Genomic DNA, 27,476 nt, shown 5'->3' on the forward strand with positions numbered 1-27,476 from the left:
TTCTTTGGCACCAAAATAGGCAGTCTGGGATTCTAGGAGGAGCAGAAACTGGATGTTGCTGCTCAAAGTGAGCAGTGACATTGACATTTAAGATGCCCTGTTTCTCATCCCATGGGGATTAATAGTTCATTTAGTGAACTATCATTCAGGCTGTCTGTATATTTGTTTGATTAGCTCATGTCTAACAAAACAAGCTACCAATTTTAAATGAAGCTTAGATTATACAATAATTCTCAAGAGGGATTGATTGAAGAGCAGAATATTGTGAACTTTCCCTATACAAATGTAGCTGCTAAAAACAGTGGGCTACAGGGGCAGGCGTAAGCTAAGATTTCTTAAAAGAATTCACACCAAATACTGAGAAATTCACTTAAAGGAGCAATTCTACTTTTTAGTCTTAGCTTAGAGTGCATACATCTAACAGTACTATAAACGGGAATATTTTGCAGTTTCATGGGCATGTGAGTGAAACTTTCTATAAAGTCTTAATCTTAGGAAAACTTTTCAGGGCTGACATAAGCAAAATAAAAAAGCAATAGGAAAACTATCTTTAAACTACTGTGACAGAGGAGGGCAAAGGGTAGGTATAGTACTCTGCATTTTGGAGTAATAGCAGGTAAAGATGAAACTCTACACTGTGACCTTACTGACTACCTTTGATATATCATAGTGTAAGGCCTGTGTTCCTATCAAGGGTTGAATTGGATCTGCACCCGATACCAAAATGAGATGTTACCAAGATTGCAAAATGCTCAAAGTTTGTCTTGTTTCCTTGGGATCAAATGCCATTCAGATAAGTCAGCTCAATGTGATCATTTTTCTCCCTGTACTATAAGCAGCAGTAAAATGAGCAATAGTGATAGGTAGTTCAAACCTCTGTTAGTGTTTCTGGTAGATAGGACTGAACTTGAATAAGTTTTTTCATATTTTGATGGGGGCTTCAGGAACAGACTAGAAACTTTAGTACTTAACTCTCCCCAAAAACCTCAAATTTTTTATTTAGAAGAACAAGATAGCCTCTGCAAGAATGTACTGGTGCACCAAGATTATATAAAAGTCAGTCCACTTCAGCTCATGGGCCTTGCACAATTGGAGGATATGTGGCATGAGCTGCAATGTTTGAGTTCCTGGATATGTCTAAATAAAATGTTACTATTGCAATAATGTAGCCTAGAATGATCACATGCATACAATAATGCCATACTTATAGGCTTTATTGTATTATAAGATTTCAGTGACATGATTAAAATTTAGGGAAGCGCAGTTCTTTTCAACAGGAAAGCTATTAACATTAACTTTAACTGTATTTTGCACCTAAGTGGTCATTTGGTTTTATCTGGATACTGAAATGTCATCTCAGTAAATAATGTTTAAACACTGGGTAAAAGACTGAGCACTTTATATTTGATTTCCAAAAGTGAATTTTATGAATAGGGCAGTTCACAAGAATCATGTTGTACTTGTACTGTATTGAGTTCAGAAGTCAAACAAGTATTTGAAAGTGAAACCCCACATTAAATTACAACTGCTGGCCTATTTAACAACTCCGTGAGAAAGATGACACTAGTGCTTGGAATGCAGACGCCAACCACATCATTTTTGAGACTCTTCAAAGTTGGGCTCTAGGAGGAAAAAAATATCGTATTAGTTTCATGTTAAGATGCTCAAGTTCCAATACTGCTCATAGATCAACTTCAGGCTCTAGCAGAATATAAACCATGGACCCATTTACTACTTTTAGTGATCTGCAGCTAATTTTGCAAACATGTCATAAAGAGGTGGGGGAAGCAAAGGGACATTTAGCACAAGTTTTTTAAAAGAGTTTCTTCATGAATATGCAATATCTCCTGTATACATAGGATGTTTACCTACAGCCAAGGTAACTTACCTGCTAACTAGCTTGCAACTAGTTCATTAATGGGGTCCTACCAGTTTTACCAGCAACAAGAGAAAAATCTTGCTACCTACCATTGACTCTCGTAAAAAACATAATGAGCAGTAAAGTTAAGATATGAGACTTTAAAGTAGTACACAGACTAGGTGAATGAGAAAAATTAGTTCTTTCCTGGAGAAAAGACTCCACATTATGATATAGTATAATTTAAGCCACAAGGGAAGATTAATCCTAAATGACTCAAAACTGGAAAAGACTGCCTTATGCTAAAGACATTTAGATTGCTTTGTCTGTACTAAGAAAATTAGTCAGCTGGTAAGAAAGTTACTCACTTGACTGTATGAGGAAGGGATAGTTCAGAAAATAGTTACATGAGATACTGCTGTGAGAGTTGCTAAGGGGGAACTCCTGAAATAATTAATAGTCTGGGTCCACCCCATGCAGTAAGTGGCAGAATGAAATTCCAAGCACAGGGACCTAGTCCTCATGTAGGAATTTCTGATCTTCCTGTTCCCTTAGATCACTGTAGAGTCCATGGAGGATGGGGATGATCAACTAATGGCAGATGACAGAGAAGACTTCTGGTGGATTTGGCAGTGACTTCACTACTCACTTTTATCCTTTAAAATAGCTGTTGTGTGACACTAGTTAACAACGCCTCTCTGGTGGAATTTTCTAACTGAACCCTCACAGCCATGATCCCCTGAAGTTAATTAATGTGCAGATGTCTGTGCCAAACCACTCAAGTTTCAACATTATCAAATGACAGCTCTTAAACAGCAATGTTGTGTCACATGGCACCTGGCAGCAGGCACACTGTCTGTACACTTGACCAAGGCTCATTTCAGGTCTCAGGAATGGACAGAGTGGCCAAATACGTCCTCAACAGCAGGAACAATTGCTGCAGGAGCCTTACGTGACACTAAGCATACGCTGCTGCCACAAAGTTCCTATTTGACAAAGTTCCTATTTGCCAACCAGACTGCACATGTACCATCCCCAAGAGCAACAGAGTCCTGCTCTCTCCCAGGACCACATGGCTGATTTACCTCCAGGTCACTGGTCACAAAGGCTCTATATTCCACTATTCATCCTTTCACTTTCACACTTATGATGCAAGAATAAATTAACATAAAGGCTGGAGACTCACCCTCAAATTTGAAGTCTGGAAATTTGGTCAGGTCTCCCCCACCATATAACCGCTGAATTTTGGCAATTTCTTCAGCCATGTTTTTCTGGTATTCAGGGCCTACATCAGCTGGACCACCAGCTTTCCTAAAGGCAGAAAATGTCCAATGAAAATTTTTATTCTAAACATTTTATACAGCAATTTTATCATTTAAGGACCTAATCAAAGAGTAAAATAATGGCTCTACACTCCCCAAATAAGTAAAGCAATTTAAATATTTTGAAAAACCAGAGGTAGAGAGCGTACCAGGGGTACATTTTTCCCTTCCAGCATTTGAAATCAGACATTTTAGCTTAACTAAAGCTAAAGGAGTGTTTAAAATGGAAAAATGAGAAGCATATTTCTACAAATATTAGCCAGTGTTCCTTTAACAGGGTAAATTCTAAAATCCAATTATCAAGTTGCATTTTTCTAAATGGCTGTGAATGGAGACTTGGCAATAAGGCATAATTCTGTTCTTAAGCCTTTAAAGTACCTAGACAAAACTTCCTTGAAACATGCTACTGTTATTTTTGAGGCTAATCTGCTGAAAGGGAAGATCAACTTCAAACCAAGTTGTTTAGTAAGAACATTAATACCAGTAGAACGAGGTGAAGAAGTGCCTAGAATACAGGTAACTTACGACAATTAGGGATGTACTTCCTAGTCTACAAAACTGCACACAAGAGCAGCCCTACAGACTACTTAATGGAAAACAATGTTTAATAACCAAAGTGAAGCATCAATTATAGGTGTTATGTTACAAACACATGCTTATAATCAACAACTAGTTTCTCAATTTGACAATCCATGTTTTCCCCCAGTGTAATACCAACTCTCTCAGATTTAAGATTTATGTATAGTGACCATACTAAAGATATATAGTTTAGTCATTACACATGAACTCGTTATAATAATTTTAAATAGGAGTAAAATCCCTCCATTAGAATATCATTTTATAATATTTACCAAAAGTAAGATCTGCTAAAAAGGAACTGAACTATTTTCTAAGCTTTTAAAATGGGCTTAGAGGTATTAGGAATCCAATTTCAGTGACTTTCAACTAGAGTTGGGTGACTAACTCCCTTAAGTCCCCTTGAAAATCCCAGTCTAAAGAATGATTACTTAAAGAAACAAGTTCACTCATTCCTTTGTATTTTCTAAAAAAGGACAGTTATTTGTAGATAGAAAAATAATTGACTTCTGCCAGGCCTAATTTTGAAAAAAAAAATTAAGATTTTTTTCAATTAACTTTTTATTTTTACAGTTGTGGGACACTAGAGGGGGTAGGGCTAAAGTAGCACTGACAGCAAGGCTGCAGGGGGCATCTTTGACAGTGGGGCCAGTGACACCAGATCCCTGCAGGCACACAGACTGTTACTGTTATATTTTTGTGTCTGTTTCAGTATGTCAGCTGCAATTGACATTTACTGACAGTTATCCTTTAAAATTGAGTCCTGAACAAGCCTGTTTGCACGTATGAGTGTTACATTTCTACAACTTTCTGTCCACAAGTTCTGTGTTTCATAGCTAACAATTCATGTTTTAACAAAGCCAACGAGGAGTACTTGTGGCACCTTAGAGACTAACAAATTTATTTGGGCATAAGCTTTCGTAACACAGCTACCACTCTGAAACCTGAAGTCATGTTTTAGACATCTAAACATGGAAATATTGAAGCTTTTCCACCAGCTTCAATACAGATTTGATACCTTATGTTACAAAACTTGATAATTTCCCACCTATATGTAAAAACCATTAGGAGAAAAATACTATGAAATTTAGTGATAGTGTTAATACAAACCATATCAATGAATTCCATTAACCTTATTCTGGCCTTAATTATTGCTTTAGTGCAGATGCTGTCCTCACTGTGGTAAAGAGAATGAGGAAATGGTGCTGCACTGATCAGTTTACAGTCTAAAACCACAAGAGTATTTCCAGATAGAATCATTAGAAAAAGATTTAACGAAGGCAAAAAGCTCTTCAATCCAGTAAGAATCAAAAACTACCCAGGGATAGTAAGAGTAGCTACACCTAAGTTTTAATTTTAGTAGACAAACATGAAAAGAACACAAATTTACCTAATGCAATACTTATCTGGTGCCAACTGCAGCTTTAAGAGCTCTACAGCAACTGTAGCTAAATCAGTTGTGGACAATTTCTCTTAATGCTCCAAGAACAACTTCCTCCATCATATTATTCGTGCCCCCCCTACCCCCCAGGTTTCTCATTTTAGTTATTTCTCTAAGTCCACCCCTAGAGAATCCCCTACGGCATGACACATCCTCCATATGGAAGTGTAGATAAATCTCTGATAATTTTCATATGACTTTACATTGTGCCTCTTCAAATAACCTTGTGGTGGGTCTACCCACGTGTGACCTCTGTTATCAAAGCCTCATTTAGAAACTTTGCATTGCCCTTGGTATAATATTATAGCCCCTAAGGATAAAATAAGATAGAAGAAAAATTTCTTTTTGCTAGCAGTAGAACAAGGGCTCCAACCTCCACTCAATCAATTGCCCTGTTGAATGAATGAGGTGTGGATGAACAAGGCATGGAAGGCAGCACCTCCAGACAGCCTCAACTGTTGGAGAGGGGCTGGGAGCCAGACCCAAGGACAATAAAACGTGTCAAGTGGGCTCATTAAAGACAAGCAGACATACAGACGGCCTCGGGGGTTAGAAGCAAGCACCTTCTTTTGGAAACACCCTCTTTGCAGCATTGGGACAACACTCAAAAAAAAGCAGCACAAAGGACCAATGGACACAGACACAGAGTTTAAATCTGGTCTAGATTTGCATAAAAGGAAAGCTGCTATAAAAGTGAGGTGTCTTGCAGAGGACCCCGGGTCTCGTCTTGTCAACATGGGAGCATCAATCCAGATCAGCAGAAGCCCAGCTCCACCCCCTCCCCCATCTAACTCACCTGGCCAGTGAAGTTAAGGGGAGCAACTAATTGGTAACAACAAGACGGAGTGTGTTTGTGTGTGTGAGTGTAAGTGTAATATATTATATGCATATAATACAGTGTTAAGGAATACATGTATTACTAATAAATGTGGCGTTTTGCCTTATTCCCCCTGAAAAGATCCTGTGCAGTACTTTAAGTATAACAGAAGCATTTCTATTTTAAAAGAATAGTTTCCTTTCCCCATCTCAAAGCTAAGACAACTGATAGTTTGGTACAGATATGCTCTTTTTTATTCCTCTCTTTTCACCACCACCACCAAAGAGGACACAAGGGAAAAAAAAACACGGGTGGTTTGGACATTTTTTTCTACTGATATTTTGGCTGGGAGGGGCTAACAATAGGAGTGCAGCAGCAATGTTCTTTCACTTGTATCTCCATGATAATCTTTCTTTTGAAAAATCTGTGAAATGGATGCTTACTTCCACTCTGCACCACATTTCACTCCTAATGTTTCACTAAGCAATTCTGCAATAAAAGGGTCTTCAAGCTGAGTTTGACATATTTGAGCCAAGAGTCTGTTTTAAATGAAATTGTAACTTCAGAACACCAGTTCCCAAACGGTGGGTCCCAAACCTTGATGGATGGGAGGCACCGTGACCTTTCCAAACAACCTTCCAACCCTGGCCCCCAAGCAGCCCCTCTCCCCCCCATGGCCAGGCCACAATCACTATTAGGCTGCTGTCTATCCACTCACTGGCTGCAGCCACTTCCTCTAGATTGCAACTGCCTGGATCCCCCTTCACATGCTGCTGCCTACAATCCAGGTGAAATGAGAGCAGGATCCAGACAGCAGCCTAGTAGCAATCCTAGCCCTTGCCCAGTTGCAGGGAGAAAGGGGCCAGCTGGGGCTGCAGATCGGGGCAGAGCTGAAGGAGTGAGAGCTGGATAGGGGGCTTGGATGGCAAGTCAAGCCGGAAGTAGTTGGTGGGTCACCTTAGCAAAATGTTTGGGAATCACTGCTCTAGAATGTACTACGGAAGTAGCAGAATCAGTACACTGATAAGTTTGAGAGATTTTGTACAAAATGCTAGCATTACAGCATTTATTAAATTGAATGGGTTTGGTCATAGACTAGGAAAATGTTATTAAATCTAAAAACAATCCAAAGTCTATTGCCAGTGAGATTCTAACCAGATAGTTAGCTCTTTAGCTTGAACCGCAACCAGCCCTCCTTTAAACATACTGAGCTTCTCCTACACCATTAATCAGCTTTTATTTTGCTAAATATTTCTAATGAAATTAGAATTTGTTGTTTAAGATAATTTTTTGTTAATGCAAAAATCTTCCTACAGTAACAAATGAATAAAAGTTTCTTGATAGGTGAGTAACTGGAGACATTTAAATCAGAGATTCTCTCAAAATGTTGATATTCAAATGTAAAATTTTATTTTTATATTATATGATTTTATGGCCCACTATTTCTAGATGAATTTATTCAATTCTTACATTTTGTTTTTGGAAAGAATAAATGTAATTATTTGAGGTCAGTAAAAAAAAAGGAAAAGCAGTCAATGTTTGCAAAGGTATCCGTTATCTGTTCACATTTTGGATAACTAAACCAACACTCAAAGTTTTATGGCTACTGTTCAATACTCCCTTACCCTCATATGCAGCTATATAAAAGTAGTAATATGGACAAAGTCAACTGTAATAACAAACACAATAACTAGTAAAGACTTAAGTCTGAACTTTCTTTTTATTGAGGTGTTATAGATAATTTTTTCTTGCAAATTATGTATCAAGTGTCAGTCCTCAAGGACTGCATTTCTTTGTGTAATTTCTTTCATGAAAGCTTATTTTTGTAACATTCCTCTGTGAAGCACAGATACATCTTTTAACACCTGGGACTGCAGTTGCAAAATAAGGAATTATTTCCTAGCCCACCTTTCTCTGGGGCTTCAGAAATGGAAGAACCATTGACTAGAATTTGTGCTAGGTTAGTACTTGGGGCCTTTCCATGCTGAAGCTACAGACCTAATTATAAGAGGAATAATCCCATATTAATGTTTGCTAAAAGTTTCATATTAATCTTTTTTACTTAATACACTGAATTACATTTATTGCATTCCAATAACTTACTGGCTCTTCATGTTGTATTCTCTGATCTTGTCTATAAAGAGCTTCTGAACTGGATCAAGTTCCTTCGCCTTATTAAACACTATAGCAGAAAGGCCAATGTTCCTACGCAAGTGTATTGAGATGGCAGAGCGGAAAATGGAGGAAAACCTGAATAGCTGTTGGAGAATCATGATGAACTCGCAGAGGGTTTCAGCTAGAAACAAACAGAAAGCATTAAGTTAGTGGTTTCTTGCTGTTTTTTCTGTACTTTACATTTACAAAAAGAAAAAAAAAACGTAGATCAGTTTAAAATGTCAACATTATTAAATGCAGGGAAACACCAAGAGAAAGAAATAGTCCAACATTTTAAAATGAAAGTAACAATTTTGCTATATCTGAGAAATATACTTTTGCTAGAATGTATCCCGTCATTTGACCTACGATTCATATTTCTTCCACATTAAAATGAATTGTCTGAATAAAAAAGTATATCAAAACAAAACGCTAAAAAAATGAACTGGATATTTTTATCTGTAGTGCTTAGCAAAGATACCTGCATTTAAGTATTCATTTGGCACAGGGCATACTAATTCAGAGACAAAAATAAAGCTGATTAGAAAGTAGGTAGTTTTCAGTGAGAATACAACAGGGATGAAGAGTAAGCTAGCAAATCAGTATTATTTGTTTTCATAAAAATACTAAATCAGAAATGTGTGATCTTTAAACCAACAATGAACCTTTTAAGAAAATCTGACAACACTGACTGACATTTACATGGATCATATTCACATGACCACAAGCCAGGCTTTGTGTTTCTATTTGTAAGTGAACTAGCAATAAAAGGGAAAGATTTTCAATGACAGTCTCAACAATCTCAAAGTTAAAAGGCAGAGTTGGCAGGTAGAGCACCGAAGAAGGAGTTTTATACTTAGCCCAACAGGTAACTACCCTGTGGGGCATTGCCTGACTAGACACGAACCGGTTGTTTAAACCCGTTGCCGAGCCGGGTTACCCCGCGGACCCGGCTACTTTGCCCACACAGACGAGCGGCCACGGGGCGCAGGGGACGGGCAGGCCGGGCCAGCCCCGCTCAGGGCGAGGGATCTGCGGCTGACGGGGAGACACAGGGTGGCGCAGCCCCGGCAAGGGCCGGGGTGGCGGGGCCGGACACCTAGGCGAACCCGTCCCGTCGCGGAGACCGTGGCCCGGCCACAGGGACTTTCGTCCCCAAGCAGCCAGGCCCGGCGCCGGGCGGGGGAGCGACAGGGGCCGCGAACACACACCCCCCCCCCCGCGCGCGCCGCGCCCCCGCACGGGGGGCGCCGCGGCCGCCGCTCCCTGCCCGACCGCAGCTCCCTCCTCCCGCGGCGCGTTACAGGGGACGGCGGCGGGGTCCCTCTGCCTGGCTCCGGCTCCAGTCACCTTGGGGGGGTCACGGCACCGAGCCCAGCGCGCAGTGCACCCTGGGAAGCCCGCCCCGGTGGCAGAGAACTCTGGGGACCGCGCTCCTCGCGTGCCTGCCCCGCCCCCGCGGGTAACATGGCGCCCCCCGCCGCCAGTTAAACAAGTACCTAGAGCCGCCGCGCGCCAACAGAACGACCCAATAACAATCCCAAGCCGCCGCCGCCACTAGCAGCAGCAGCACCGCTAACCACTCACCAGCGGAAATGAGCAGATCTACTTCCGAGCCAGAGAAACCTAGGCCATTAACCCGGCCGTTAAGTCTCAGCGAAGTCCCGCCTCCTGCGCCCGCTGATTGGCGGGTGGAAGGTGGCGCCGTGGGGGATGCCGGGAGTTGTAGTCCTTGCCCTTGTGTGTGGGGGGGTGGTTGTGTTCGCGCTCCCTCCTCGCCTGGGCCCTGCACAGGCCTCGCCGCCCAATCCTCAGCGCGTTCCGCTCCCCTCAGTGTGGCGCTCGGAAGGCGGCGTAAGGACCCGGCGGAGCCGCCGCTAGCGAGCGGGGCGCGGGGGAGTCGTGCGGGCCGCTCCGGTCGGGGCGGGAGTTTCTGCGGCGGGTGAGTGAGGCGAGCGGGTCGGGGGGCCCGGGGCGCCCGAGGGAGGGGCGGGTGGACGGGAAGCGCCGCTCTCCGTATCCGGGGGAGGGGGGCTCAGGCCTGGCTGCGGCTCGTGTTTTGTTTCCGTTTCTCCCCGGCGCAGCGAGTCTCATTTCCGTTTCGGGTTCAAACAACAAGGAGGGAGGCGGCGGGGCCAGGGGCGAGGGGCCGGGAACAGCCTCCCCTCGCGGGCTCTGTGCAGTCCTGGGGGGCGAGGGCGTCCCCAGGGCGCAGCGTTGCCCGCTGCCGCAGGCCCGGTCCCGTCACATGGCGGCTGTGGGGCGCCGGGGGAGGCCCGATGCTCTCAGCCAATTGCCCGGGAAACCCGTCCGCCTTGTCCCCCTTTCCCCAGGCAGGGGGAGGCCTGGCTGCTGTCGCAGCTACTGAGCCTGGCTGGCGGGCCCGCTGCTCCCCGGGAGTCCATTGTCCAGTCCCCATCCCGAGCTCTCGCTGGCTCCCTCCCAGCTACATCAAAGGCCCGTCCCCGCCGGCGGGCAATAAACGCGCTTCAGGCGCCCCGCACCTCTCCACCCCGCGCTGTGTCCGTTCAGCCATAAAGGGGAAAGTGTGGCGATTGCCCGCGATTGTTGTTGTTCTGGGCACAGCATACGCAATTGTGTCCACTGTGGACGCTGCTGTAAATCTCCTAGTTCTACTTAGTAAGATACCTGTTTTCTGGGACATCCTCTTAAAATTTTGTGCTAACTTTAGCTACAAGTGAATCATAAGATCAGTGTAACGGAACAAATGCAAAATGTTGTTTCTTGGTTTCTGTTTTGCTTCACTCTTGTGTGCATTAACCAGTACTTTGTTTTATAGTCAATTTCACTGGTATGCACTAGGTAGTCACCTTTCCCCATTCACACTTGTTTTTGTGTGCCATGCACTACAGTACTGGGAGAGGAAAACATTTTAAAGCACAGTAAAATATGACTGCAAGACCATGAAGATTGGCCCAGGCAGTCAAAGGCACAGAGTTAATGTTAACTAAAAATTTACTTGGATTTCAGTTTGATTGTACCCTTTCACATCCATTGTTTCCAATCTTTGTAAATATTTAAGGTAATGTGCTGCTAGAGATTCATGGCCTATATAGCAGAGGGAACCGATTGGTTACTTTGTTCTCTGCTCACAGTTATTTGGCACAGAAACATTCACACTAGTCTGTTTCGCAATTACTTGTTTGTATTTGCAAAAAAACAGGAGTACTTGTGGCACCTTAGAGACTAAAAAATTTATTTGAGCATAAGCTTTCATGGGCTTCAGCCCACTTCATTGTATTTGTATCCTTATTCCAATACTTATATTCTAATAGCACTAAGAGACTCTAGTTATGATTGGAGCACCATTTGTTCTGATTTTTTTATTATAAACAGAAGCGCTCCTAATGCCGAGCTTTGGGCACCTTGACAGTTTCTTAAAGTATACTTCACTAACACAGACAGACTACAGCAATTACGCACAGATCACAATAACCGGGCAGCAGCATAAAACAAATGTAATACCCTCCCTCTTCCCCCTCCCCCCCAACAGAATTACTGGTCATCCTCCTATCACTACCCAGCCATGCCCATCTCTGTAAATCTTTATGTTCTGTGGATAAAAAGAGAGGCCTTGAAGTGTGTCCTGGAGGTTAACTAAGCGGTTACAGGACACCCTGCTAGCAGCCTCCTCTCTCTTGTACAGGTGGGTGGTGGGGGCATTGTCTAGCTTAGGAGCCTCTGCTTTCCACAACTGTGGCAATGGATCACAGTGACAGAAGAAGTCTCTTGGGTAGCTACGTCCCAGGCCATTAGGGTTTTCCAGGTCAAACAAAATCTTAAAATGAAGAAGCCAATGGACTATGATCTAGGCCGGTTGAGATCAGGTTTGATGTGCTCACAAAAAGAAATACTGCTTTACAAGCCAGCTGCTGAATTCTGTAGCTCCTAGGTAGATTTAAGGCAAAGATAAAGATAAGTTTTAATTTCTTTGGCTATTAATCTAATGCTGACCTCACATTGGAGAAAGATAAAAAATGATAAATAAGAAAAACCGCCCAAAATAATAGTTTGACACTAACATACTGCACAAATTAGGTGATCATACCACATGCATTTCATCTACATGCATTGGTCATTGAACTTGGTGAGATATAAGAGACCTCAGATGGAAAATCTTTTGTTTATTAGGTGTTTTGTAGATTAATACTGAATACATTCACCTATAAGAGGTAACGTAATTTTTAAAAAATAGCAGAAATAGATAACATATTTAATACAATATATTTTTAGAAAAAGTTTTATATCTGTCAACAGCTTTCATATTTCTTCCAAGGACAGTATGTAATACAAATGGGACAACAAAATCTCTCAAGTATTTTTAAAACAATTTGAAATTTAAATGCTATCATCCAGTGAAAGGTAAACCTGACCAGTTCATACAGCATCCAGTAAGTGTACAAGCCTCCAAAGGAAGAGAACAAAAGCTACCTGATTTAGTTGGGAATTGGTCCTGCTTTGAGCAGGGGGTTGGACTAGATGACCTCCTGAGGTCCCTTCCAATCCTGATATTCTATGATTCTACCTCAGGATGTATGATTTCTGCACCTATATGTCTGTTTAAATTCCTGAATTTGCCTCCTCCCAGAAAAAAACAAAACCATCAACTTACTACTTCCATTTGCCAGAACAAGTATTGTCATCTGCTTCATGGTTTCTGCATCACCCTTCCATTTTAGAGCTGTGTAATTGGCTTTAGAGTTTGCAGCTGAAAACATTTTTGGTAAAAAGTATATGGAATTAACAAATCATTTTTATGTGAAACTATAATGCTCAAATTTTGCTTCCCTATAATTCATGAAACTACTTTAACAATTTTTCTTTTGCAGACCTGTTTTTGAGACTTTTTAGCCATGACTAAAAGAGATGCAGAGGAGCTGATAGAAATAGAAATTGATGGGACTGAGAAACAGGAGTGCACTGAAGAAAGGTATGTGCTTACGATCAATCAGTATTGCTTACTGTACCTCTACCCTGATATAACGCAACCTGATATAACATGAATTCGGATATAACGCGGTAAAGCAGTGTTCCGGGGGAGGAAGGCGGTGCATTCCGGCGGATCAAAGCAAGTTCGATATAACGTAGTTTCATCTATAACACAGTAAGATTTTTTTGGCTCCCGAGGACAGCGTTACATCGGGGAAGAGGTGTACTTGTGTCACTTGAGCTGAAAATAGTTTACAGTTTTTATCGTATTTAGGTCCTGCTCCTATAGAAATCAGTCTGTCTTGTCATTGTATTCAGTGGGGAGAAGACTGAGTTCTTATTTAAGAACATAAAAATGGCCATACTGAGTCAGACCAATAATCCATCTAGCCCAACAGTAGCCAATGCCAATTGCTTCAGAGGGAATGAACAGACCAGGGCAATTATCAAGTGATCCATCCCCTGTTGTCCAGTCCGATCTTCTACCATTCAGACTTATGGACACCCAGAGCATGAGGTTGTCCCTGACCATCCTGGCTAATAGTCTTTGATGGACCCATCCTCCATGAACTTATCTAATTCTTTTTTGAACCCAGTTATATTTTTTGACTTCACGACATCCCGTGGCAATGAGTTCCACATGTTGACTGTGCATTGCATGAAGAAGTACTCCCTTTTGTTTATTTTAAACCTGCTGCCTATTAATTTCATTCAGTGACCCCCTGGTTCTTGTGTTAAGTGAAGGGGTAAAAAACACTTACCTATTTACTTTCTCCACACTATTCATAATTTTATAGACCTCTATCGTATCCCCACTTAGTCATCTCTTTTTCTAAGCTGAACAATCCCAGTCTTTTTAACCTCTTCTTATATGGAAGCTATTCCATACTCTTAATGGTTTTTGTTGCCTTTCTCTGTCCTTTTTTCCAATTCTAATATATCTTTTTTTGATATGGGTCAACCAGAATTGCATGCAGTATTCAAGGTCTGGGTGTACCATGAGTTTATTTAGTGGCATTATGATATTTCCTATCTTATTATCTGTCCTTTTTCTAATGGTTCCTAACATTGTTAACATTTTTCACTGTTGCTTCACATTGGGCAGATGTTTTTGAAGAACTGTCCACAATGACTCCAAGTTCCATTTTTTGAGTGGTAACAGCTAATATAGACCTCATCATTTTGTACGTATAGTTGGGCTTATGTTTTCCCTTGTTATTACTTTGCATTTATCAACATTGAATTTCATATGCCATTTTGTTGCCCAGTCACCCAGTTTACTGAGATCCCTTTGTAACTCTTCTTAGTCAGCTTTGGACTTAACTATCTTGAGTGATTTTTGTATCGTCTGCAAACTTTGCGATCTCACTCTTCACCCCTTTTCCGAGATCAATTACGAAAATGTTGAACAGGACTGATCCCATTACAGTTCCTTGGTGAACCACCTCCTCCCCCACCCCCCCAGCTATTTACCTCTCTACACTGTGAAAACTGACAGTTTATTCCTACCCATTGTTTCCTATCTTTTAACCATTTACTGATCCATGAGAGGACCTTCCCTCTTATCCCATGACTGTTTACTTTGCTTAAGAGCCCAAGGTGAGGGACCTTGTCAAGGGCTTTCTGAAAGTCCAAATACACAATATCCACTGGATCATCCTTGTCCACGTTTCTTGACACCCACAAAGGGTTCTAATAGAATGGTGAGGCGTGATTTCCCTTCATCAGTGTTGACTCTTCCCCAACATATCATGTTCATCTGTGTGTCTGATAATTCTGTTCTTTATTATAGTTTCAACCACTTTGCCAGTTAATGAAGTTGGGTTTATCAGCTTGTAATTGCCAGGGTTGCATAAGGAGCCTTTTTTAAAAATTGGTGTTGCATTAGCTATCCTGCAGACATCTGGTACAGAGGCTGATTCATATACTGCAGTTAGTAGTTTTACTATTTCATATTTGAGTTCCTTCAGAACTCTTAGTAAATACCATCTGGTCCTGGTGACTTATTACTGTTTATCAGTTCATTCCAAAACCATCTCTATTGACCCCCTCAATCTGGGACAGTTCCTCAGATATGTCATCTAAAAAGAATGGCTCAGGTGTGGGAATCTCCCTCGCATTCTCTGCAGGGAACACCAATGCAAAGAATTCATTTACGTTCTCTGCAGTCACCTTGTCTTTCTTGAGTGCTTCTTGAGCACTTTGATCATCCAGTGTCCTCACTGATTGTTTAGCAGGCTTCCTGCTTCTGATGTTCCTATTTTGCTGTTAGTTTTTGTCTCTTTTGCTAGTTGCTGTTCAAATTCTTTGGCCTGTATAATTATGCTTTTACTCTGTTATTTAGGCATGGCGGCTGCTTTTTTTTTTTTTTTTTTTTTTTTTTTGGTTCTCTTACTGGTTTTGTTTTGTTTGTTTCTGGGGCGGGTAGGGGAATACATTTAGTTTGAGCCCCTATTATGGTGTTTTTAAATAGTTTCCATGCAGTTTGCAGGCATTTCATTCTTGACCATTCCTTTTTAATTTCTGTTTAACTAACTTTCTCATATTTGTGTATTTCCTCTTTTTGAAGTTATATGCTGCTGTGGTGCATTTCTTTGGTATTTTTCCCTCTATAAGGATGTTGAATTTAATTACACTATGGCTGCTATTACCAAGCAGTTCAGCTATATTTGCTTCTTGGGCTCAGATCCTGTGTGCCACTTAGGACTAAATCAACCATTGCCTCTCCCCTTGTAGGGTCCAAGACTAGCTGCTCCAAGAAGCAGTCATTAATGGTGTGTAGAAATTTTAGCTCTGTATCCCAACCTGAGGTGATGTGCCCAGTTAATATTGAGTTTTCTGGTTTTGTAGCCTTTCTAATCTCCCTGAATATTTCACAATCACCATCACCATCCTGGTCAGGTGGTTGGTGTATATTCCTACTGCTATTCCTATTGCTATGCTTTTATATTTTTAAACATGGAATTTCTATCCATAAAGATCTAGTGCTTTTTGGCCTGGACATAGGAAAATCAGACTAATAGGAAAAAAATTGTTTTACTATGCCGAAAGGAAGCCATAACACACAAGATGTAACTTGCTTAGGATGACCCATGGTATCCTGTTGTTAATTGTTGTGACTGCCATTTCTAATCCTCTCACTACATTCTGTAAATATTTCTTCTATGCTATTTTCCTTAAGGTCATTTACCCTTTGTCAAACTAAATGATTGTAGTAAAAACAAACTTACTGTAGAAATGGAAGTCACTTTTAGAACTAAACAAATCTTCAAGCAGCAATTAAGACCTTCAATACCCTGATTACAGTGTATGATGGGTCTGCATTGTTTGTGATTTCTCAGTCATTTTTCTTTGTCTGTTACTTTTAGTCTGGTTCTATTAGTTTTTTCTCTTCCTTTCCTTTCTTCATGTCACTCTCACTACTTTGACAACTTCTCAGGAGCATGTTAGTGAAGTCTGCAGCATGTGTACAGCCATTAAATCAGTATGTTCTTCTCTAGCTGCCATTCCCAAGTGCTATAGAAACGTCAGATTCCAAGTTTATGCCATCACTTTTCCTATCAAAGGGATGTAAACCAAAGCAGTTTGTAACTAGAACAGAGGGGGAAGATAATATCCATGACATTAATAGCGCAGCCACCATTGCTGCAAATACCAGAGATTAAAAGCCTTTTGCCCTACATGAGTTACCTTACTTCTCTGTCTAAACCTGCTCCTACTGCTTAATTACCACTGTCTACATGGGGGGGAAGCATGGCTCTGTTACCTACTCTTGAAGAGTTTCCTTCAGGTATTAGCCCCTTTGAATTGGAGAAAAACATATAACTGGACAACATAAATCCTGCCTCTAAGTCTGATTTCCTCTTTATTTTTAACAAATTGAGTATTCTCCTATATTTTGTACGTTTCCTCTGTACATAAGCCAGCCCCTCAAAGCTCTCCTTAGGATCGGAACTCCATACCATTTAATGAAATGTGCAAGTGTCTGGGTCAACATAGCTTTAAAAGTAGGTGACAAAACCAAGGTCACTCTTCAGGTTTCTCCTTGTAGCATGCAAACTTCTATATTCTTTTATGTTATCTGCAGTGTGCATGGAGTTTGACCCATTCTTAATATGAGAACGTCGAGTGAAATTTTTCTACCTGCTCTGTACTATGTCATTATCTTTCCTTCATCAGCTAATATTCCTAGCTAAGTGCCTGCTTTATCCTGCTGTCTGTCCTTACTATATGCTAACCTTTAGACTTGCACCACGATGAGACTGGATACCCATGTGTGCCCTGCTCTAGAAGCTGTGGCTGCAAGTGAGTCACTGCAGTGCTCTATATAAATGCCTGAATGCTATTGCACTGAACCCCATTTATCCCTCCCAGGACTAATTATTTCCTTGCAGACTTCTTGGAGCTTCAAAGGGGAAAAAATTATTTAACAAAAGATGGCAACAATTCAACTCCTTCCCCAGTTCCAGGTGATGCCAGAGTCATTCCTACCTGCCGGGTGGATTTCTCAGCTCTTTCTGTTTCCCCTAGTCTGTCAGTTTCTTCCCTTTCTCCAGTTCACCATCACTTGGTGCTCTGCCCAGCTCCTGTTAACACTTCATTCCGTCGCTCTCCCGTGACGGGGAAGGTGTGTGTGTTGGGCCGGGGGTCTGCTTTCTCTTTATTTTCCAACTGCCATGGAATCGTCTGATTCCAACGTTCCACCCCTTTTCTGTTTAAAAGGGAGTCACCAGAGTATTCTGCTTGCTGTTGTGAGTAGAGTAGAGAGAAGGAATCTCGTTATGGGCATACATTTTCATTATGTTAACAGCAGTGTCACAATCACAACAAATACCCAAGTTGATTAATGTTCTGCAGGAGTTCCTTGGATACCAAAAGGGTTTTCAAAGTCAAACAAGATGCTAATAATTTCAAATTATCAGGTAATTATATAGTCCTGGGTAACCGTTGATTACACATCCTTGTAATAATCTGTTTACCTGGATGGCCCAGACCGTGGATATAAAGAAATACATATTTTATCACAATGTTACAGTCTTAACTCTAACACATGAAATTATTTTTGATGTATTCCAAGATAAAAATATGTATTTATGTGGACTTTTATATGTGGCTGATCATAGTGCCATCTAAACATAAAACTTGTTTTAGGAAGGATTTTACGTTGTTTATTACTGATAAAAGAGCAGTATTTTATATCCGAACCATGTTTGTTTTGTGATAAAATCTGCACATTTTTATGAAGAAAATGAAATGTTGACATGGACAGTGAAAGACTTATGTCATTAACTATTTCACTTCCTTGGGTTTTGTAAATGGTGATATTTAGAGTGAGAATCCTTTAAGTGGGTTTTTGAACAAGGAGATTTTTTGGTATTTCTTAGTGTCTTGACTTTTGCCTTTTTGCCCCCTAAGTCTGTTCGTTTTCCTTTTGTTTGTCTGGAAATATACGTATAAACACTTTTTAAAAATCAGATAAAAGGATAGGGGCTGTTTGTGGGTGCAGAGATCTGCCTACACAGAACAGCCTTCAGGATGGGTCCTGCGTTAGCCCATCTGAAAAATGTTGGCATTTCCAAACGCATTACCTAGTTTCTTTGCACTCATCTAATTCTTTTTCATTTGGGAGAATGAATACAGAAGTGAGTAAGCATTATCCCCATTTTAAAATTTTTCTAACTAATTAGAGATTTGGAAAAGAAATTGAGTCAGTGAGTTGTATTGTCCTAGCATTTCTGAGATCAGGGTTCTGTTCCTGTCATTTCCCCAAATCTCCTACTTAACTATTGACAAGTCACTTAAATTCTGTTCCTCACTTAGTTATGCCATTTGGTGACCTTTGGAGAGTGCAGGAAGTGACTATTTCTATTCCTTTTGACTTGTTTACATGATTTTTTTTTAGTCACCATGTTTGGTGTTTTGTTTTGTTTTTCCCATTTTTATTGGCGGATTTCTTGTTTTCAAAAATGGCAGATTTTTATTTAAACATTTTACTATTTTTGCCCCTAACAGTTGCCTTGCCTCTTGCACCTGCCAATTTTAATATTTGTTTTAGATATTAATTGTAATGGGATACATTTGGACAAATAGAAGAACATAGACATTCAATAAGTTAGGGTTACCATATTTCCACAATCAAAAAAGAATACACTGGGGGGGGGAGCCCCGCTCTAGCCCTGCTCTAGCCCCGCCCCATCCACTCCCTCCCACTTCCCACCTCCTGACTGCCCCCCTCAGAACCCCCAACCCCCACTGCTCCTTGTCCCCTGACTGCCTCCTTCTGGGACCCCTGCCACTAACTGCCCCCTAGGACCCGACCCCCATCTAAGCCTCCCTGCTTCTTGTCCCCTGACTGCCCCCTTCTGAGAACCCCCCACCCTAACTGCCCCCTTAGGACTCTACCTGTCCCCTGACTGCCCCAACTCTTATCCACACCCCCACCCCCAGACAGACCCCCTGGGACTCCCATGCCCTATCCAACTGCTCCCCGCCCCCTGACAGGACCCCTAGAACTCCCGACCCATCCAACCCCCTCTGCTCCCTGCCTGCCTCGACTCCTCTCCACACCTCCTCCCACAGAGAGACCCCCGGGACTCCTACACCCTATCCAACCGCTTCCCGCCCCCTGACAGGACCCCCAGAATTCCTGACCCATCCAGCCCCCTCTGCTTCCTGCCTGCCTCGACCCCTCTCCACACCCCTGCCCCCCTGACAGCCCCCCCCGAACTCCCGACCCATCCAACGACCCCACCCCAGCTCCCTATCCCCTGACTGCCCCCCTTCTCCAACTCCCCAGCCCCCTTACCATGCTGCTCGGCTTAGAGCAGGTGTCTGGCCCCGCCCGAGCGCTGCTGGGCGGCGTGCTAAGGCTGTGGAGGAGGGGGGAAGCGGGGGAGGGGCTCTGGCCGCTGCTGCCAGCCCTGCCGCCGTGTTCCCTCACAGGTGCGCAATCCCCCCGAAACAGCTATTTAAAGAGCAAAAAGCCGGACATGTCCGGGGAAATCCGGATGTATGGTAGCCTAGATAAGTGGCACAATTTAAAAAAAAAAAAAAAACTTATCTCAAAAGCACGTATTCGGAAACATTGCAGTTATCTAAGTACTATTCACAAAAAGATATCAATAACTTAAAAACTGCTTAATTATGATTTTTTAAATTCAAAAATAGCTGGTGCCCAGTTTTAAGAAATAGCAACAAGCTGTTTGAGATGTAAGACAAGTCCAAACATGCAAATCAGAGTGTCTTTTAAATGACTTGTAGTTCTAACTACTCACACATTGCTGGATTTAAATTAAATGGAACCACTTGGAGAAAAAGACCAGAGTGTCATTGAGTAAAAACATCTGATCACCCCAGCCTCTCTATCCCTAGTCTTCAGAGTCAGGTTCTAGCCCCAGCTGCAACTTCAAAGAGCTGTCTACAGCTGTTTTTAGAGCCCTTACCTTGAGTGCTGCAAGCTTGAATCTGTTGACCTGAGCTGGGAGGCTTGCTGTTGCAGGCTATGTAGGCATACCCTCAGTAGGATTTTCAATAAACTATTAACATTTCTGGCATCAATATTCACTTTTGCATAGCTTATCTCCAATTTGTTTTAACCTAGCTATCACTTTTATTACTATAGGAGAACACACAGCTAGTGCATTTTCAAAGCTATTTTGTTAACATTCAGTTAATGATAAATTCTTTGGTCCTTTGGTGTTCAAGCATCGTTGAGCAGACGTACACCACAGCAGAATTTGTGAGTCAGGCTATTGACATCAATGAACCAGTTGGAAATCTTAAGAAGTTGTTGGAACCAAGACTTCAGTGTTCCTTGGATGCACATGAAATCTGCCTGCAAGATATCCAGGTAAATCAAGGAGGGTTGAAAAACTTCTTCTGAGGGTTCAAACTGTACTCTGAGAATAGTTCTGTATATTCAGTCCCTTCCCTCCACTCTGATCTTTATATAGGGGGTCTCACACTTCAGTTTGCTAAATTGTTTACAATTAAGAGTCTAATCTTGCAAGTGTCAGCCTCATCAACTTCAAACTGTTTATAATATGTACCCACTAATTACTAATGTACTGCAAATAAAACTGGGAAACTTCTAGGGTTCGTGTCAGAAATGTATCTCAGTAGCAGAATGTCTTATCAATTTTGGGGGGGGGGAAATAAACATTATAATTTTGAAAGTACAGATCATACCTTGGAATACAATTCTTAGTGTATCTTAGGTCAGGTGTATTGACTGTTCCCTGAAAGCCCTTGCTACTTGCTGGTTCCTATGGGAGTTGCATTTTTTCAGATTTTCTGAATTTAGAAGCCAGAAGAGCTTTACACAGCATTGTTTTGTGTTTTCTGATGTTTACAGGTCTAGTTGTAAAGATTGATCTGCAGTTATACAAAAACATATTGTGATTTTTTTTTTAAATGTATGTTTTTGAAATAGATGGTTACTGCAGGGTTTCCTGGATGATGATTTTTTTATTTCAATATGATTTGATTTCATTATAATTTTTATAAAGCTTAAATAACACAGCCATTAAATAAAGACTTGGTAACCTTTCTAATTTCCTTCCACTCTTGTTAATACTTAAAGATTCTCTAGAGTTCCTGAAAGGTTATTGGCATACATTGAAATCACTTTACTTCAAGCCTCGTTTGGTAGTAGCAGGGAGATTTAAAAGAAAGTATGTAAGATATTTGCTGGCCCTGATGTATGGTTACTGTTCACCATACATGAGAACCATATATTCTGGCACTTCCACTGCCAGAAGCTGGGAGTGGGCAACACGGGATGGATCACTTGATGATTCCCTGTTCTGTTCATTCCCTCTGGGGCATCTGGCACTGGCCACTGTCGGAAGACAGGATACTGGACTAGATAGACCTTTGGTCTGAACCAGTATGGCCGTTCTTATGTCTTATGAATTTCTGTCTGGGTAGTTATTATAGTATGTGTATATATTTCTTTATCTATAGAATAGGAGCTGCTAACAAATGGTTGATCGCACTAGCTGTAGGAGTGATATTCCTAGTGATGAGAAGTTACGCGCCTATTTTCCCAGAAAGAAAACATGGATTTTGTATCTGTTCATACACAAAGTAAAACTATTTCCCGATGCTAATTTTTTCCCCTACTGTTACTCACACCTTCTTGTCAACTGTTGGAAATGGGCCATCCTGACTATCACTACAAAAGTTTTTTTTTTCTCCTGCTGATAATAGCCCACCTTAACTGATTAGTCTCGTTATAATTGGTATGGCAACACCCATTTTTTCATGTTCTCTGTGTATATATATCTTCCTACTGTATTTTTCACTGCATGCATCCGATGAAGTGGGTTTTAGCCCACGAAAGCTTATGCCCAAATAAATTTGTTAGTCTCTAAGGTGCCACAAGTATTCCTCATTCTTTTTGCTGATACAGACTAACATGGCTACAACTCTGAAACTTAACCTTGTTGTTGATCAAAAATGCTGTAGGCAACAGTTGTAGGTGAAGTTGTAGTTGTTCAGAGTTTCTTTCTGAGACAGGTCACTTTTTTCATTTTTTTTAAAGTTTACAAAATAATGAGTATAGTTTTTCAAAAGACAAAATACAGGAATTGTATAGCAAATATTAAATTCTTTCAATTTTTTTTTCTTATTCGGATCCTGCTACAAGTACACAAAAATGAACAGTTATCTATTTTTTTTCCTATAGCTATCTTTTAGCTAGACTTGTTGCCAAAGAGTGTAACATAGAGATTCTTTGCATAATAAAAAATCAAATTTACAAATATCTGTTAACAGAAAAATTATCACAAGGTACTATATCAGAGGTCGGCAACGTTCGGCACGCGGCTCGCCAGGATGAGCACCCTGGCAGGCCGGGCCAGTTTATTTACCTGCTGACGCGGCAGGTTCGGCCGATCGCGGCCTCCATTCGCCGGGGTTTGCCGTCCTGGGCCAATGGGGGCGGTGGGAAGCCGCGGCCAGCACATCCCTTGGCCCACACCGCTTCCCACCGCCCCCATTGGCCCGGGACGGCGAACCGCGGCCAGTGGGGGCTGCGATCAGCCGAACCTACCGCGTCAGCAGGTAAATAAACTGGCCCGGCCCGGCCCGCCAGGGTGCTTACCCTGGCGAGCCGCGTGCCAAACGTTGCTGACCCCTGTACTATACTCAGGACACAAAGATATATCAGATATTGACCTCTGAATTAGATTCTTCAGTGACTAGTATTTTTTTATTATGAAGCTGAGGTAGTAAAAGAAGGCTTTGTTGTCATAGTCAAAAATATATATGTCATTTATTTTTCAAGTAAATTAAGTTTAGCAAGAAATATTACCAAGGTCTGAAGGCCCAAAGAATAGAATTCAGATTATAAAGCTTACTTTCTGTAGCTACTAAGAGTTATTTCAGAGCTAAGGAAATATTGAAAAGTTACATTTGCTAAAACTGCAGATTACATTTTTGTTTCAGACCTCCTTATTGTTGGCCTATTGTGATGTGAAAATGACTGAGTTAGTTTCTTTGACAAAGTGTATTTTTAAAAGATTACAGTAGACTTTCAGTATATCTAAAGTACCAATCCCTGTTGGTGCAGCTGCAGCACTTCTATTGAAAACATACCCTTATTTGATATAATGATGAAAAGAGGAAGGGAAAGATTTGGCTCTCTTAAGAGCCAAAAACATAGTTAATGACTCCCTTACGTAAAAATGTTTCTTTGTAGTGGACCTCACAATGTTATGTCCCAGAATATAAAAAATTTTTTACCAACACCTAAAAATGGAAGTTGGGGGAAGAGGACATTTTTTTTTCCTCTGCTAGAAATAAAGAGGTGAAAATAGAAACGAAGGTAGTCTCACTGATGTCAATGATCGTGGCCTGATAGAAACAGCCTCTAGCTTGTTCCCAGTACCAATTATAACTGATTAGTGATTGGGGCTGTTACCCAGAGGACACAGAGTGAAGGGATATCTGATGGAAATAGCTCCCAGCTGGTTCCACACAGTGGCTGTGGAGTGAGATGTCACTTTGAATTCTGTTGTACTGAACAGATCAATAACGCACTGCTTTTTTTATATACTGTTGAGTGAAATAAACGATTTTCTGCAGAAAGTTTGTGTACAAGAGAGGAAGATAGTACTGTAACAATAAGGATGTTAAAGTCCATGTAAGAGATACATTAAAGAATTAATCAGAATCACAGCCAATATGGCATGATGTAGTATTTTAGAGGCATAAAGCAAAGATTGTCTAGACAACTATCTTTGATTGATGTGGTGAACGACTATTAAATAGTATTAAGTATCTGTGTTAAAGGGATACTGTCAACTTAAAAAATCACACTTTTGTGCATAGTTGCAGTTACCACCTAAGATTAGAGAGATAAGTGTTTTACTTTGTGCATTTTGACAGTACATTGTTTATAGTTGGATTCACTGTTTCCCCATGACATTTTTGGAGGTTGACAAGTTCCTTTAAAAAAATTTGTAATTGGAGCAACTGTTAATCAGAATGGAGTAATTTTTCTTCTTTAGATTTGAAATTTCTCTGGATAAAGAGCAGGTATACTATGACTTGTACAGTGCCGCACACGCTGTTGGTGATTAAGACTAAAAATATTTGACAGCTGCAGTTAGGAACTCAAGTATTCTGATGCCCTGACATATATGTACAGAGTTTTGAACTGAATATACAAGATAACTTTATAAAAGCATTTAATTATAAGTCTAGTAATTTTAAAAAATTTCCTCCTTGTATCAAGCTGGACCCAGATCGCAGTCTCTTTGATCAAGGAGTAAAGACAGATGGAACAGTACAGCTTAGTGTACAAGTAATATCCAGACAAGGTAAGCAATTAAGCATTTTATTCACTATCATACAAGATGAGCCATATTGTAAGTGTATTTATGTTTATGCATTACCGTTTTTAACTGTAGCATTGAAAATATAACTGCATTATTCATGTTTCTGTAGGCTGATTTTTCCATTGTACACCATAGGTTTATAGCGTGACAGTTAAAATTTTTCATTGACTGATGTTTCTGCAGCCCAGAATGTGTCTGTTTCCCATAGTAACTTTATATAAATCTCAAACTAGGAAAACTGATGGGATGGGGACAAGGTGGAACTCGCCAGTACCCTGCATGTGAGAGCTTTCAATGAGGACAAGCAGTTGTTTGTCTCATGCTGGACAAAATATCTGGTCAAATGAAGCAGAATTGCCACCCGCTAATTGAGAGAAACATCAGTATAACGTGAACTTACTGCTTCATGAATAATTAAATTATGGTTGCATTGTCAACTCACCACGTACTAAAGATCAGAAGCAAAAGCCTAAGGTGGTCATCTCTTTACTGGTACCTGTTTCTAGGATATATTGGAGTAAATCATAGGGACACATAACCAATGTTTCTTCTAGTGCTGGTCCCTGTGTGTATTCTACACATGGGTACGCATGTGCTCGTGTTCCTGAGACCAGAGATTTCTAGCAAGTAGTGTCCGTTGGTTTGTGCCTATGCAGTTGTTCCCTTCATGCTCCATACCAAGGCCATAAGGGGTGCTGTGAATAGTCACCTTTCCAATTCCTTCTTACTGCTACATGTCCTGAGCTGTAATCCTCTGTATTCAAAGCTATCTTCACATAGTCTTCAAAACCTGTAAATATGATTGTATGTAGTTAGTATTCTTAGTATTTTAGTGATTTTTCTATTCTGGTTAGTATAGTTTTAGTTTCTCCCTTCCTCGGAGATCCTCTTCTTGCAGAGAAGGACTATGCCCAAAGTCCCCAGGTTTAAGAACGGTCTCCTGTCCCTTCTCAGTTAGTGATGAACGCCAGCTCTGTCTTTACTGCTTTGAGGAGGGTCATGTCTCTGCCATGTACAGCTCTGCTGCTCCTTATCTCCTCAAACCCATGAGGAAAAGGAACTTTGACTAAGCAAGTACCTCATGAAGAAGGACAATAGACCCCGGTCAGCTACAGTCTGTAAGCCGCACCTCCCTGAGCATGCACTCTGGAGCAGAGGCCAGAGCTGTTAAGCCCAAGGAATCGCTGCCTCAGGCCTCTCATTAGAGTAAGGGGCACTTTCGCAAACTCATGAACAGATCCCCTTCCAGATGTGTTCCTAAAAGTCCCATCAGCAGTGCTGCCTAGCTAAAGCAATCTAGTGCCTACTTGTTTCAACACCGCGCTGCACCCCGGAAGCAGCCAGCAGTGGGCCCAGCTTCTAGGCAGGGGGGCCACGGGACTGCGCATGCTGCCCCCGCCCTGAGCACCAGCTCCACACTCCCAATGGCCAGAAACCGATGGACACAGTTGATGCTGCATCTATAGCTATGTGATAATTCTGAGGCATGAATCTTGACTCTGCTCTTCAGGGGTTTCCCAGGGAGGTTGAGAGTACCATTCGGACTTGCTCTTCGAATGCAATCTCTTCAATGAAAAGACTGCAGGATGGCCCTCCACTCCCTGGGTATTTATATCCTGGCCCCAAAGATAAGATACTACAAACAGGTTTATAAGCCAAGACCCCTCCCTCAGCCATTCTACCACCAATGCCCTTATGAACCACTATGCAAATGCCAGAGGATAGAAAGACCTAGTATGCAGCTTCTTCCACCCCAACCACATCTGCTCAACCCCACCCACCAACCAGGATTTACTTTTGATGGGATACTTGAGAACCACATAACTTTATCAATGCCATTCCTTATGGCTCCTCAAACCTTTGGTGACCATCTCGCCCTTTTTGCCAAAAGTGAAGGGCAATAACAATGGATAAGTGGGTACTAGAGATCATTCACGTCAACTTGCATCATCAGGATTCTTCCACGTGCCCAATCCTCGTCAGAGATGTGGAGCACACCTGGACAGTGTCACTGCACAAGGCAGGTGGATGACTCAGCAGGGCAGGATGCATATTAATCTCATAGAATTAAGGGCCATCTACCTAGCCTGCAATGCATTCTTCCCACTTATGCTGTTCCATCATATCCAGGTAACATCAGACAACATGATGACTGTCTTCTACATAAACAAGGTGGAGTGAAATATCTTCCTCTTTGTGTAGAGGCAGTCAGTTTAGAATGGGTGCATCAGAAACCACAACTCACACTTGGCAATATATGTATCAGGTGCACAGAACTCTTTGGTGAATAATCTCAGCAGGCACTTTTCCACAGACCATGCAGTGGGAGGTAAACCGTTCCATCCTGAATGAAATCCTCACTCAGTGGGGAAGGCCATTCTGGAACCTGTTCACCCTCCCAGGTGAACAAGAAGTTCAACATGTACTGCTCCAGAACAGCAGTGGGTTGGGATCACTGGGGTGATGCCCTTCTGTTATCCTGGACAGACCACCTGAGGTATGCCTTTCCTCCCAT

At 41.6% G+C, this 27,476-nt stretch overlaps 2 protein-coding genes across 10 annotated transcripts in view; one reads left to right on the forward strand and one right to left on the reverse strand.

Moving 5' to 3' along the window:
• Positions 1 to 1,382: 1,382 nt before the first annotated feature.
• On the reverse strand, positions 1,383 to 10,141 carry ATP5PF (ATP synthase peripheral stalk subunit F6). Of its 6 annotated transcripts, none has more exons than XM_054047613.1 (4): positions 9,756 to 10,141; positions 8,118 to 8,310; positions 3,045 to 3,169; positions 1,383 to 1,622 (listed from the first exon to the last, which is right to left on the reverse strand). In XM_054047613.1, exons 2-4 carry the CDS (start codon positions 8,285 to 8,287, stop codon positions 1,594 to 1,596), a joined length of 324 nt encoding a protein of 107 aa, XP_053903588.1. In that variant the 5' UTR covers positions 8,288 to 8,310; positions 9,756 to 10,141; the 3' UTR covers positions 1,383 to 1,593. The 6 variants fall into 6 exon arrangements, with proteins under 6 accessions (XP_053903588.1, XP_053903560.1, XP_053903567.1 ...); XM_054047585.1 differs by lacking the exon at positions 9,756 to 10,141 and adding an exon at positions 9,668 to 9,754; XM_054047592.1 differs by lacking the exon at positions 9,756 to 10,141 and adding an exon at positions 9,519 to 9,617.
• The window catches only part of GABPA (GA binding protein transcription factor subunit alpha), a 41,076-nt gene continuing 23,620 nt past the window's right edge, over positions 10,021 to 27,476 (forward strand). Inside the window, exons 1-5 of one of the 4 annotated variants that reach the window (XM_054047534.1) lie at positions 10,108 to 10,808; positions 12,778 to 12,912; positions 13,019 to 13,119; positions 20,823 to 20,967; positions 24,859 to 24,943. In XM_054047534.1, the coding sequence (XP_053903509.1) occupies positions 13,043 to 13,119; positions 20,823 to 20,967; positions 24,859 to 24,943 (307 nt within the window). In that variant the 5' untranslated portion in view covers positions 10,108 to 10,808; positions 12,778 to 12,912; positions 13,019 to 13,042. Of the gene's footprint in view, positions 10,809 to 12,413; positions 12,913 to 13,018; positions 13,120 to 20,822; positions 20,968 to 24,858; positions 24,944 to 27,476 lie in introns of those variants that run through there. The other 3 variants (XM_054047518.1, XM_054047543.1, XM_054047527.1) reach the window with 3 other exon arrangements.

Source organism: Malaclemys terrapin, chromosome 1 (genome assembly GCF_027887155.1).
Source record: "Malaclemys terrapin pileata isolate rMalTer1 chromosome 1, rMalTer1.hap1, whole genome shotgun sequence".
In the NCBI taxonomy this organism is placed as follows: Eukaryota; Metazoa; Chordata; order Testudines; family Emydidae; genus Malaclemys; species Malaclemys terrapin.